The sequence below is a fragment of the Leucoraja erinacea genome, chromosome 22 (genome assembly GCF_028641065.1).
Source record: "Leucoraja erinacea ecotype New England chromosome 22, Leri_hhj_1, whole genome shotgun sequence".
Lineage (NCBI taxonomy): Eukaryota > Metazoa > Chordata > Chondrichthyes > Rajiformes > Rajidae > Leucoraja > Leucoraja erinaceus.
The window spans coordinates 26,801,919-26,815,777 of NC_073398.1; the positions used below are offsets into that span (position 1 = coordinate 26,801,919).

General features: G+C 43.8%; 1 protein-coding gene across 2 annotated transcripts in view; it reads right to left on the reverse strand.

Moving 5' to 3' along the window:
- The window catches only part of impdh1b (IMP (inosine 5'-monophosphate) dehydrogenase 1b), a 32,604-nt gene that overhangs the window by 13,240 nt on the left and 5,505 nt on the right, over nt 1-13,859 (reverse strand). For both annotated transcript variants that reach the window (XM_055653276.1, XM_055653278.1), the window contains exons 2-8: nt 8,038-8,086; nt 7,146-7,247; nt 5,473-5,547; nt 5,146-5,352; nt 4,226-4,313; nt 3,364-3,563; nt 2,943-3,033 (exon numbers count right to left, since the gene is read on the reverse strand). In XM_055653276.1, the coding sequence (XP_055509251.1) occupies nt 2,943-3,033; nt 3,364-3,563; nt 4,226-4,313; nt 5,146-5,352; nt 5,473-5,547; nt 7,146-7,247; nt 8,038-8,086 (812 nt within the window). The remainder of the gene's footprint in view (nt 1-2,942; nt 3,034-3,363; nt 3,564-4,225; nt 4,314-5,145; nt 5,353-5,472; nt 5,548-7,145; nt 7,248-8,037; nt 8,087-13,859) is intronic.

Consider the following 13,859-nt stretch of genomic DNA (forward strand, 5'->3'; position numbering starts at 1 on the left):
AAATAGGTGGAGGAGCAGGCCATTTGGCCCTTCAAATCAGCACCACCATTCATTGTGATAATGGCTGATCATCCACAACCCGTGCCTGCCTTCTCCTCATATCCCTTGATTCCGCTAGCCACTAAAGCTCTATCTAACTCTTTTAAATTCATCCAGTGAATTGGCCTCTGCTGCCTTCCGTGGCAGAGAATTCCACAAATTCACAACTCTCTGGGTGAAAACGCTTTTTCTCATCGCAGTTGGTTTTTCTCATCTCAATGGCCTCCCCTTTATTCTTAGACTGTGGCCCCTGGTTCTGGACTCGCCCAACATTGGAAACATTTTTCCTGCATCTAGCTTGTCCAGTCATTTTATATGTTTCTATAAGATCCCCTCTCATCCATCCAAATTCTAGTGAATACAAGCCCAGTCTTTGCAATCTTTCCTCATCTGACAGTCCCGCCATCCCAGGGATTAACCTTGTGAACCTACGCTGCACTGCCTCAATAGCAAGGATGTCCTTCCTCAAATTAGGAGACCAAAACTGCACACAATACTCCAGATGTGGTCTCACCAGGGCCCTGTACAACTGCAGAAGGACCTATTTATTCCTATACTCAAATCCTGTTGTTATGAAGGCCAACATGTCTTCCATTATAAAGGATGAGGTTAAGTTTGCTAAAATAGGCCAATATCAGCATGGCTTAGTGAAGCGGAGGTTTTGCCTGACAAATTTGCTGGAATTCTTTGAAGAAGTAAATAGCAGGACAGACAAAGGAGATCAGTAGATGTGGTTTACTTAGATTTTCAGAAAGCCTTTGATAAGGTACCACACATTAGGCTGCTTAGGAAGATGTGAGCTCACGGTATCAAAGGGCAGATACTAGCATGGATAGCAGGCTGGCTGGATGGCAGAAGACAAAGAGTGGCAATAAAAGGTTTTTTTTCTGGTTGGCTGCCAGTGACTAGTGGAATTCCACAACGGTCGGTGGTGGGGCCGCTATTTTTCACGTTATATATTAATGATTTGGACGAGGGGATTGAAGGCTTTGTGGCAAATTTTGTGGATGATATAAAAATAGGTGGATGAGCAGCTAGATAAAGCAAGGACTCTACAAAATGACTTGGACAGGGTTGAAAGAGTGGGCAGAGAAGTGGCAGATGGAATATTGTGTAGCACAGTGGAGTCATGCATTTTGGTAGTAGGAATAAAGTTCGTAGACTATTTTCTAAATGGGATGAGAATCCAGAAATTGGTGCAAAGGGACTTGGGAGTGCTGATGCAGTTCATCTGCAAGTTGAATCGGTAGTAAAGAAAGCAAACTCAATGCTAGCATTTATTTTAAGAGGGCTTGTGTACAAAAACAGGGATGTAATGTTGAGGCAGTACGAGGTGCTAGGAAGGCCACATTTGAAATATTGTGAGCAATTTTGGGCACCATTCAGATTCAATTTTAATTGTCATTGTCAGTGTACAGTACCATATCTGTAGAAGGTTGTGTTGGCTCTGGAGAGGGTCCGGAGGAGGTTTACAAGAATGGTGCCAGAAATGAGGTTAACCAATGATGAGCGTTTGTCGGCACTGGGCCTGTACTCGCTGGAGTTTAGAAGAATGAGGGGGGACCTCATTGAAACATACAGAATAGTGAAAGGCTTGGAAAGAGTGGATGTGGAGAGGATGTTTCCACTAGTGGGAGAGTATCAAACTAGAGGTCATAGCCTCAGAATTAAAGGTCGCTCTTTTAGGAAGGGGATGAGGGGAAATTACTTTAGTCAGGGGTTGGTGAATCTGTGGAATTCTTTGCCACAGAAGGTTGTGGAGGCCAAGACAATGGATATTTAAGAGATAGATGGATTCTTGATTTGTACAGAAGTTATGGGGAGGGCAGGAGAATGGGGTTAGGAGGGAGAGATAGATCAGCCATGATTGAATGGCAAAGTAGACTTGAAGGGTCAAATGGCCCAATTCTACTCCTATTACCACCGGGTGGCGCTTCGATGGCAGCCTTGCCTACAGTCTGTCCTTTTCATCTTTTTTGTTATTTTTAGTGTGTTTTAAAAGTTTGTGTTAATGTTCTCTGGTTTGTTTTATGTGGGGGGTTGGGGTAAACGTTTTTTTCAATCTCTTAACTTGCCGAAGTTACGATTGTTTCTGGATCGTATCTCCGGTCGCTCTGCGGACGAACATCATGGAGCTGGAGGCCTTGTTCAGGACCGACTTTGATGCCCATCGCGGGGCGGAGACTTACCATCGAAGCCGATTCCTTGCCTGGGATCGACACTCCAATCACGGCCTGCGGACTTTAACATCAAAGAGCTTGCAGCCTCGGGTAAGAGACAGACGTCGGGAAGCTCCAAAAGATGCACGACGTTTGACCAGCCCTGCAGGGGAGCTGAGATGGGGGAATGCTTGATCGCCCCGACGGCTGGAGAAGGTTGCATTGGCTCTGGAGAGGCCCCGACGGCTATGGGAGTAAGATAGCCCGTCAACGGAGGGTTAGAGGACCCCGACCGCTGGAGGACGAAGATGGGAGAGATTGAAAATTTTTTCGCCTTCCATCACAGTGAGGAATGTGGAGGAGTCACTGTGGTGGCTGTTTATGTTAAAATATATTTTGTATGTTCTGGTGCTTTTTATTGGTATGACTATATGGCAAATCAAATTCCTCATATGTCGCAAAACGTACTTGGCTAATAATGAAGATTATGATTAGTTCAAGTTCAAGTCAATTATGATATGATTCCTTATTAATTTATGAAATTGGAGGAGAGAAGGTATCAACTAATTTTGCTGTTGTGAAACAGAGATGAGCAAAGAAATGATATTTAGTCCAAAGAAACAATCTGGCCATATCCGTGCACAATCCCTGCGACAAAATGTTATTCTGAATAAAGGATTAAATTGGAGTTTGACCCAATGACTTTCAAAGGTCAAAAGGGAGAAAGTGTTGATTTTCACTTACCATTCCCACCAACCACTTGTAACTCTGGATATTTCTGTTTAATGTATCGAATCATGTTTATCTGGAAAACTGAGTTTCCTTGTGAGGAATCCTGAAAGCAATAGCAAATAAAGATTACAAAACTCAGTGTGTTTAACATTGCTTCCTTCAATCTCCTTCAACAAGATAATTTTTTTAGTCACGAGAAAATAAAAAGGGGCTGTGGTTTTAACAGTTCATCTGAAGGAGAACATGTGCAAGAGTGCAGCACTCCGGGTGGAATGACAACAGTGGAGCTTCACCTATGACCTTTGAATTCAGAAGGCAGAGTGCACCTCAAAGAGTCAATGTGTAATTGTCAAGGAGTGGACATGAAAGGAGTTTGCTGACCACTTAGCTGCAGCTGACATCTCTCCACAACAAATCCCTGCTTTGTTCTTACCAACACAACAACATCCACCCCTGCCTGCATCAACAGGTCCAGTCGATATTTGTCATCTTCCCGTGTTCCGATTGCTGCGCCGCAGAGCAGCTGCTTCCTCGAGTCTTTCGACGCCAATGGGTAATCTCGGTTCTTCTTCAAGTCTGTCCGTGCAATGATTGAGATCAGCTCATCCATGTCATTAACAATTGGCAACTTTCCTGAAAGAAAGGAATAAAAACTTTAAGCCACCACAGGGGCTGGTGTTCACAGCCATGGCATCAACAGCAAAAACCACGGCAGGACCCTGTCTCCCACTGCCTTCAAGAACAGGCCAGCAGCACTTCGCCTCTCTCCCTACAGCATTCACCATGGACATGCATCAATCACACTACATCCATGGACTTTCTCCCCTCCCCATGCACATAGAAGATATAAAAGATATGATAGTACAGCACAGCATCAGGCCCTTCCACCTATGTGTGTGCCGATCATGATACAAATTAAACTAATCGCATCTGTCTGTGCTTGTCCATACCCTGTTGTTTATGTTTTATCTAAATGGTTCTTAAATGCTACTATCATATCTGCTTCAACCACCACCCCTGCCAGAATGTTCCAGGTACCCACCACTCTGTGCAGAAAAAAACTTGCACATCTCCTTTAAACTTTATCCACACATCACCCTTAAACATTCCTCCCTCTAAAGCTATGCCCTCTAGAGGGGTGATATTTGCACCCCGGGAAAGATAATCTATCCTATTTATGCTATGTTTCCCTGGAATTTTTCTCTCCCACAAAAGCACCCACCCCACTCCCCAAGCCCAGAGCACTCCCACAGCCCCATCCACACCCAATAAGAAAATCATTACAGCATTGTGACCTTTCTTGCTACGTTGTAGAATTTCATTAGCCTCCTTGAGAGTTACACCAGCTGGAGCAACAACCAGGTCTTCCCGCTTTGTCATCACCTGGATACAGAAAAGGTGGCACGAATGAGCACATAACCCTTATCGCACCTCATGCACATCCCACTCACTTTGTGTGCAATGGCACAGCTTCATGCCAGCATCAAAAAGCCTGCACTTGACTGCTTTCGCATTCACTGCACATCCTATAATACCCTCCAGCTAATTAAGTCCTGTCCAAACAGTTACTCCTGAAATGTGTGAGGAACGGCACCTAATTTGCACACAACAAGCTTCTACAATGAGCAGTATGAAAATAACCAGATAATTGGTTTACATATTTTTAAATGAAGGTAGAATTCATGCAGTCCCGAAATAGACCCGATGGAACCGAGTCCATGGTAACCATCCAGTTTCCGCTTACATTGATCCAATTTTATTCTCTTCACATTCCTATCAACTCCCCACTCAGGTTCCACCACTCACCAAGATACCCAGAATAAGTTACTATGTTAAAAATTAACCAAGTAACCATGTGCCATTGAGACGCAGGAGAAAACAAATATGGTCACAGGGAGATCTCCACATAGACAGCACCAGAGGTCAGGATTGAACTCAGGTTACTGGAGCTGTACGGAAGCAGCTCCACTAGCTGATGAACAAGTATAGACTTCAACCACCAGGGATAATGCATTGCTTGTCTTTTATGTCCAACTGAGTGAGTAATCCGGGTCTTCATTTAACCTTACTGGAGCAGGAGACTATAATTCCGCAGTGGAAATTGAACCCACAACCATCTGACTTAAAAGACAATTGAAGCCCAGTTAATACTTTACTTTCAACATTACTGGATTGCATAATAATCCAAACTTTTCAGTCATTGCACATTTTATACCTCATTCAAAGCTGTGTCATAATCCTTCTCTGAAAGAAAGTCAATATCTCGCGAGGTGACAATTCCCATTAGCTTGCTTCCCATTTTGCCCGTTTCTGTGATTGGAATTCCAGAGAAGCCGTGCCGTGATTTGGCTTCAAAAACATCCCCGACTGTGTGGTGGAGGCTCATGACAACAGGGTCAGTGATGAAGCCCTGCTCAAACTTCTATAAGAGACGAGACAAAGATGTCATCATTTAGAGATATTTTGCCATTATTTTCAAATCTTCTAAATCGCAAGCCAGTCACAATAAAGAGAACCAAACAAACATGCAAGTGGAACCCACCTTAACCTTGCGGACTTCATTAGCTTGAAATTCTGGAGTGCAGTTGTGATGGATGAATCCAATTCCGCCCATTAACTAGAGAGACAGAATATAAAACATAATATCAAATGTATCTTGCATCAAGCAGCCCTACGATGCAGTCTGCAACCCTGTATCTCCACCTGGAAAGGAGTCGTGAACAGATTTATAAAGAAAAAACACTCTACACTTCTCTGTGAAGCACTCCATCAAACACACAAATGACAGAAAGAGCAGATGTTAGATGCACACTAAAACATCCCCCAGAATATCTCAAATATTCCTGATCCCAGCATCATGCCCTGTGCAGCATTTCCATCTCTTCCTGCGCCAGCCGAGCACACGAGCCCAGGGCAGATCACAGCCTACTGGTGTGAAAGAGGAATTATTCAACCATTGGATTTATTCCAAAGCCCAAAGCCAAGAGGTACGTACTTTCTCCCAATTTTCAGAGGAAGAGCTATACAGCACATGAATAGTTCCTTCCGCCCATTGAATTCACTCTGTTCATCATGGTCCCACAATGTTAATGCTACACTAACACTATTTTATGCTCTCCACATTCCCAATAACTACCTTCAGATTTTACCACTCACCTATGTGCCAGGGGAAATTTGCAGTGGTCATTAATTTGCGGTAAATTCCTCTAACACCTAACTTTACAAAACTGGCATTACAAGAAACAATCGTAGAATTAATGTGAACTATCAGTGCAAGGCAGACAATTATTGAAAGGTCTCAAGCATTGGTTAGAATATACTTGGTGTGCTGTGTACAGTTTTGGTCATCATAATATATGAACAACTTCATGGCACTAGAGAGATGTAAGAAAGATACAAGAATGATATTCAAACAGGTTAAAATGTCTTAAGACTGAACAAACTGGGAAACTTTTCTCTGGATTGAGAACGATTTCAATAGACTACACGTTTTCAATTGTGCAAGACACCAAAAGTATGAGTCACGATTGATGCACATTCATAAATCCAAAAGGGAACTCAGGAGAAACATTTCTAGCCAAAGGGTCGTTTAACCAACATGGGAAGCTGGCTGAGCATATAACATAATGTGCGACTGAAATACTAATAAGAATGAGATATAAAAGAGTATAAGGGGCTTGTCCGAAGCTGAAAGACCAGTATGTTCCAGCAGATCTGTTTCTATGCAAATTCTGAGTAATTGACAGATTTGAAAGGTAATAAGGACATTTTCAGTTGGAACAGTCGCAAAGCATTCCTCGTTGTTTCTAGATCTAAAGCAGAACACACCTCTTTGTTGCTAGCTGAAAGTCCAGCAAATTTATATGTTTGAGTCAAAGTGAAGTGACTGGATCCTCAAAGAATTGTTGTCACACAGCATCATAGGATGACCGGGTTTTTTAAAAGATTATTTGGCACATCATACCCAAAATATCTTTGTGGTAGAGCTTCCCAATTAAGATCAGTCCCCTACTGTTTCACTGTAGCGATGGAATTTCTTTCCTTTATCCAATTTTCTTGTGAATGGGATTGACTCTGATTCCACCCGCCATTCAAGAAATGCGTTCCACATCTCAATTTCTTGCATTAAAATGTTGCCTCTGGCTACCTCTGGTTCTAAAGGCTAATGTAACATTCATGTAGAAAGTACTGCAATCTTGCTTTCTCGATACTCACCCCCATAGCAATTGCCATGCTGGATTCCGTCACAGTATCCATGGGAGAGGAGACAAGGGGAGTCTTCAGGGTAATTTTCTTAGTGAGAGCCGAGGTCAGGTCCTATTGGTGGGGAAAATGCTTCTGGTGAGATACAACCCATCTGAGTCAAATTAAATCAGCTTTATTTGTTTTGGAATGCATTCTAAATCCCATACACCATTGAACTAAACACCTGAGATGACCCAGTTATGGGCCAAAATTTAAATTTAGCGATTTAGGTTTTTATGCAGAGGATAACATATATTCAGACGTGAATCTAATCAAGGGGTTGGGAGTCAGGAAATGGCTTATACATAGAAAAATGACCACCCAGGAAACAAGGTACAAGTTATTGCAGAGAATTGTCTTGTGTTATATTTGGAAATGTCAATTTCTCCACGATATAGAAATGACTTTCACCCTACAGGAAAAGGGTGCTCAGCTAAAGACTAAATATATCAAATCTCATACTGCAGAGGTTGAATGTGAAAATCTCCTCAACCGTATTCTCACTGCAAGATCCATGACAAACTAAACAGACTCCCTCAGTTGGTTGAATGCTGTATGTTGTAAGGTGTAAAATTAGTAACTGGATTGCCCAATAAAAGACTTCCAGACATTTTAGGAAACCATCTCCAACCAGGCAGAGATGGGGGGAGTTGTGATGGAAGGCAAATGAGATAGATTAAAAGAACTAAGAGAAGAGGAGACAGGAGGGAGCTAATACAGTGAGTGGGTACAGTGGGCCACAGAGATACCCTTTGATCTGGCACTTTAATGGTGTCCTGCAGATCTGGCGTTGGCTGGCTTAATTTATACCTCAATTCTGCTCTCTGCACCTGATTGAAAACGAAGGATTTTCTTAACTCACCACTTCATCAGCAGCGAAGTCAATGAAACCGGGAAGAATCAGGAAGTCACTGTATAGAGAATTTGGGGGGGAAAAAAACCAAGAATGAATTAAACCAGTCAGAAACCATCAGCAGTGAACATTCCTGAGGGCCTGTGTAAGGAATTTGCCCCAGTATCAACCGCCCAGTACAAACAAAGCAAGGTTTTAGGTTTTAAGAAGAGCCTTAAATGGAGCAGAGAAAAGTAACAGAAAGAGAAGTTGGGAAGAAAATCTAATTAGATAGCATGGCAGCAAATAATGAAGGAGCTGGCGGAGATAATAGCAGTAGGGAGATTGGGAGGGGTGGGGGGAAATAGGCTGTGGGTAGATTTGAAAACAAGTTTGCACATATGAAACCAAGGACCATCCTATTCTAAACCCAAGATAGGTCAGCTTCATGTAACAGAGAAGAGTGCAGAATGTGAAGGAGCACATTCATTCCGCAAAGACACTGCAGTACCCCGTCCTGTATAAAATTATACCAAGCACATGATACAATTGCCTCGAATTCAGACTATAAATTTGATCCTTCCTCTAGAACTGTCTACAATCCAAGCTAATATTGTAGTTTAATAGCACGGAAGCACTGAATTCTTCCAACTGTCATCTGTTCTCTGAAATGGATGCTAAAAATTCCATGATTCTATGCAAAAGAGCAGCAAAATTATGATGGGTTCCACATTTATCCTTCAATCAGATGAATCGGTACCTCATCTAATTGCATCTTCTGGGTTACTGCTGTAGGAAGACCAGATGCACGGTTTGCTTGTACAGTCACTGGCTACAGGTTTTGTGAGGTACAAACCAAAATTACAGATTTGAAGTATATGGTTGCTAGAAATTCTGATGCACTCAAATGGTGTGCCTGCTGGTCATTGCATCAGGTTGCTACAGTTGGTTGGATCATGGGCCAGTCACTGCAACTTTAGCAGTGCCTGAACACCAGATCTTTGAGTGATAACAGAAGAGTGATGCATTCTTTTATAGAATAATATCTATTGTTAGGGATAAATTGATTGGGTGTAGAAGAGGTCTGGAAACACTCCCTCAGATCTGCCATTCAAAGAGTGCATCGCTCGCTCAAGACTGGTGTTGAAACAGTGCAGCATTCCCACAGTTCTGTGTTCAAACAGTGGAATGTCCTCTCAATTCTTCATCGAATTCCAGCTGGATTTGGTGCTGAACTCTGAAGCAGGACAAGATCCTTCTGTGCCTATAACAGGTTGGAATTCACCGTCATATGATTCAGCACACAGCCTAGACACAAACAGCCCAAGGCCAAGTCCAGAGCCTAAATAAAACCTACATTTTGTTTGTAGGGTTTGTGTTTTATAAAGTCTAAAAATAACATGCTGTTCCACTTCCCGATACACTGTGAGAATTTCTTGTGGCCAAAGACAACAATCTCACAGCAGATAACACCCCATTAATAAGATCAAATCATAGCTGCCCGCTTCTGAAAAGGGTTTTCCACAAGCTTCTCAAACATTTGTGAACATTTGTGCTTACTGCTGACTGAAGCCATGCATCAGTATTCTCAACATTCATTACACAATAAATTCCAAATTGAGAGGATGACAGGACAAATAATTGTTAATGTCAAGCCTGACATACTGGCATCTACAGGAGACAGCCCTCTCTTAAGTGACCAAACTGAGCCTTTCAGCCCAAATGGTTAATTGTGGTATTCATGTTTCACACGTGGTTCTCATTATCTCTTTCCACCCAGTCCATGTTGTACCCGCCCTGGGAGTATTTGGAAAGACAGTTAAGAGTGAAAAGATCAAGAAGAATGAGGATGATTATGTTCATTTGTCATTCATGATCCAAGCAAGGGCAGTATATTTTGACGTAGGTAGAAACACAACTGGATGTACTCAAAGAGATTGCTCCTGCTCTATGGAAACTGTAGGAGGAATTGATGTCAGTTAGGATAGGACTCAAAGAAATTGCTTATTTTCTGCCTGATTACAGTTGAGTGCTGAGGGCAAAGGATCATGATGTGTGATACTACTCAGGGTCTGACAACTCAAGGAGAAAAGATGTCGTCATAATTTGTTAGGGTTTTTTTTAAACCTGTTAATTGTAATTAATAAGGAAGGCTCGAGGGAGAAATTTCCAACACTGTCCAGAAAAATGAATCAGCATTGCACTCAAGAGTTCAGTTCAACAGTAAAGAAGCAGAAATAATGTTTTATAAAGTACCATGTTACATTGCTAAAACTTCAAGAAACCTGGGGACAAAAGGCAAAAACTCTTAACTTATAGCATGTGTTTGACACTTCTTGCCATGAAACTAAGGGGAACATTCAATTACTAAAATCAAATTAACTGAAGAATCTTCCCATACTATAAATTTCTGTTCAGAGAGCAGTTGTGGGGAGGCGAGGAGGAATTAGCTTTACTCATGAAGTTCTGATGATATGGAATGATTTGTCTGAAGGATCATGGTAAAAGATTTAAATGCAACTTTCGAGAGTAAAATGGATCTTTAAATAAGACTGGAAGATACAAAGGAAACAACAGAGCAGCTGGATTAATTGGGGAACTCATTCCTGCCTTCATTTATTGCTGCATCATTCAGCTTTTAAAAGCCTAGGCTTAATGTAGCCACATCACTATTTAGGACAGGGTTGGCAAAGTGAGGGGCCTTTCTTACCCTTACTCTTTTGGAGCCCTGTAAATAAAACAGAGATTTGTTTCCACTTAAGCAGTCTTCACTGTGAAGGTTGTGGGACATACATAATTCACAACTGAGACTCATAATAAAATACTTCCAGCAGTAAAGCTCAGCAATAAAATCTTAAAAGGATACCAGATAAATACTTTGTCTCAACACCTTGCTGATGAGGCAATTTAGGTCAGACATACCGTATTTCCCAGCAATGAAGACGCACCCCCCTTTTGTGTTGCTAAATGTTTTTAAAAAGGCTGGCGGGAGAGGATCAAGAGTTGCATCTTCACCTGTCCCATAATGCGCTGTGCGGTTCAGGCCTGAGGGACGGGGACTTCCTGGCTAAGGGAGATCTGAGGTGGCGGCCGGTTCCACTGTCCGGTCCCAGCGGCTGCTCGCAGCCACCCGAGATACTGAGTTGCTGGCATGATCCCTGACCCCCTCCTTCTCAATGCTCCTGTCCTCCCCGCAACTTTACCCCTGGCTGCCCAGCCAGGTTTACTACTTTGTGCAACCCAGGCCGTGCTGACCCGGGCCAGACTCCCCACACTGTGAAAGGAACTCTTCCCTTCCCCCCCCCCCCCCCCCCCCCCAGCTGTACTGAAGCATAGCCAAGTGACGTGGTGGCGGCGGGAAACAGCCTGCCCCCCCACCCCCCCCCCATGTTTCGAGAGGTGGGGGCAATCCCCCTCATGTTTTGTGACCTGGGCGCTACAGCCAGACTTGGTGCAAGTGAGCCGGTCTGGGACTGGCTGTAGCGCCCAGGTCAGCTCGCCTGCCCCACATTCCAAAGACGTGCAGGTTTGTAGGTTAAGTGCTTTGGTAAATTGTAAACTATCCCTAGTGTGTTGGATGGTGCTAGTGTACGGGATGATTGTTGGTCGGCGCGGTCAAGATGGGCCAAAGGACCTGCATTTCCCACATCGCCTGCGTGCCCAGGTGGGATTGCCTGCCCCGGGACTGGCTGTAACACCCAGGTCGGCTGACAGGTCTGGCTGTAGCGCCCAGCTCAGCTCGCTTGCCCCAGGTCTGGCTGCAGTTCCCAGGTCGGCTCACTTGCCTGCCCACGGGACTGGCTGTAGCGTCCAGGTCGGCTCGCTTGCCCCAAGTCTGGCTGTAGTTCCCAGGTCGCCTGCATGCCACGGGACTGGCTGTAGCGTCCAGGTCGGCTCATTTGCCTTAGGTCTGGCAGTTACACCCAGGACGGCTGCGTGCCCCGGGAACGGCTGCAGTTCCCAGGTCGGCTCGCTTGCCCCAGGTCTGGCAGTTGCGCCCAGATCGGCTCGCTTGCCCCTGGTCTGGCTGTTGTGCCCACGTCGCCTGCGTGCCTGGGACTGGCTGCAGTTCCCAGGTTGTGAAAACTAATTGAAATAAAATACGCCTGCGGGCTGGATGAGTTCAGGTTACGGGCCACATCCGGCCCTTGGGCCGTAGGTTGCCGACCCCTGTCCTAGATGATAGGCCTCATTGTGTCCCCCCCATGTTTTAAAAGCAATTTGGTCCAAGTCTATCTTTCTTGGCTAACAATCTAACCTTCGGCCTCCAAGACGCAGGTAAATTTTCGGGCCTTATTTTAGGGTAGAAAATAGCATCTTCATTGCCAGGAAATACGGTAAATAAGTGATAAAACCCATACACGTGGATAGAATCTGCTTTAACATGATGCAATTACTACCACCTAAAAGGATGAGGGGAATAGGTGCACAGTACCACGTTTCACACTATGTTGGACATGCATAGGCTACTTCCTTTAAGTCAAACTTATTTTTCTAACAGCATTGTGTGAGCATCTTCACCTCAATGAATTGCAATTTACAGTCAGAGACATGCAGGACAGCCACACAAAGACACAAAGTGCTGGAGTAACTCAGCGGGTCAGGCAGCATCTCTGGAGAACATGGATAAGTAAACGTTTCGGGATGGGATCCTTCTTCCAACAGATTATGCGTTATACAGAACACCAATAGGCTCTTCGGTCTGCCGACTGCACCAACTATCGAGTACCCAGTTACATTAATCCTACACTAATCTCACTTTGTTCTCTACAATTCCAACAACTCCCTTCAGATTCAACTTCTCAGTATGGGCAATTTACAATAGTCAATTTCTCTACCAACCAACACATCAGAGTCAAACAGTTTGGAACCAAGCCATTCAGCATACTACATTCACACTAACTGATTGGCATTTATATGCATTAATCCCCTCTTCCAGAATATTGTCCACCACCTTCTTTGCCGAGGCAATTTAAATATTCCTCTAGACATTTAAATGCTGTCAGCAACACTGGTTTCACCACTATTCTATGTGTATTCCATGTACTCACTACTGTCTATGTGAAATGAACCCCCTTCTGATTCCCTCATTCAGTGAAAAAGTTGCTCTTCAGAACTTAGTTTAGTTTACAGATTCAGCATGGAAATAGGCCCAGTGGCCCACTGACCATCAACAACCGCTCACATTAGTTCTGTTTTTTACACTTTCTCAACCACTCTCTGAACACCAGGGGTAATTTACAGAGGCCAGCCAGAGCAGAGAGGAAACGCATGCGGTCCAAGGGAGAACATGCAAACTCCACATATACAGCACCCGGGTCTCTGGCGCTGAGACAGCAGCTCTCCCAGCTGTGTCCCAGTGACTTGAAATCCTTGTGGCCAAAAGGAGAACTTGCAAACTGTACTTGCATCAGGTCAGGATTTATCCCCAACCACTAGAGCTGAAAGCAGGAGCATAACTAGCAGCGCTAAGTGTGTCACCAGTCTTTGCACTGGCAATTTATTCTTGGACAGTACACATTGGTGTGGCCACACCATGAGAATTACTGAAGTAATGGGTTGTAGGGGTTTTGGTTCAAATTCTCTCTCCATTCTGTATGACAAATACATCCACTTGTCATCATCACCAAGACTGCTTAACAAATAAAACATGATGGTTTTGCACTGGCAGGGTTTGTGTGTGAAACAACATAGCTCTGAAACAAGACTTAAGGGCTACATGTTGAGATGTACAAGACTTAAGGGCTACATTTTTAATGCACAATGTTCTTGCTTCAATATTTTCATAGACAACAAGGAAGTTTTAATGTCGATGCTGCTGATGGAGCCCCGGCTTACTATAACTTTAATTC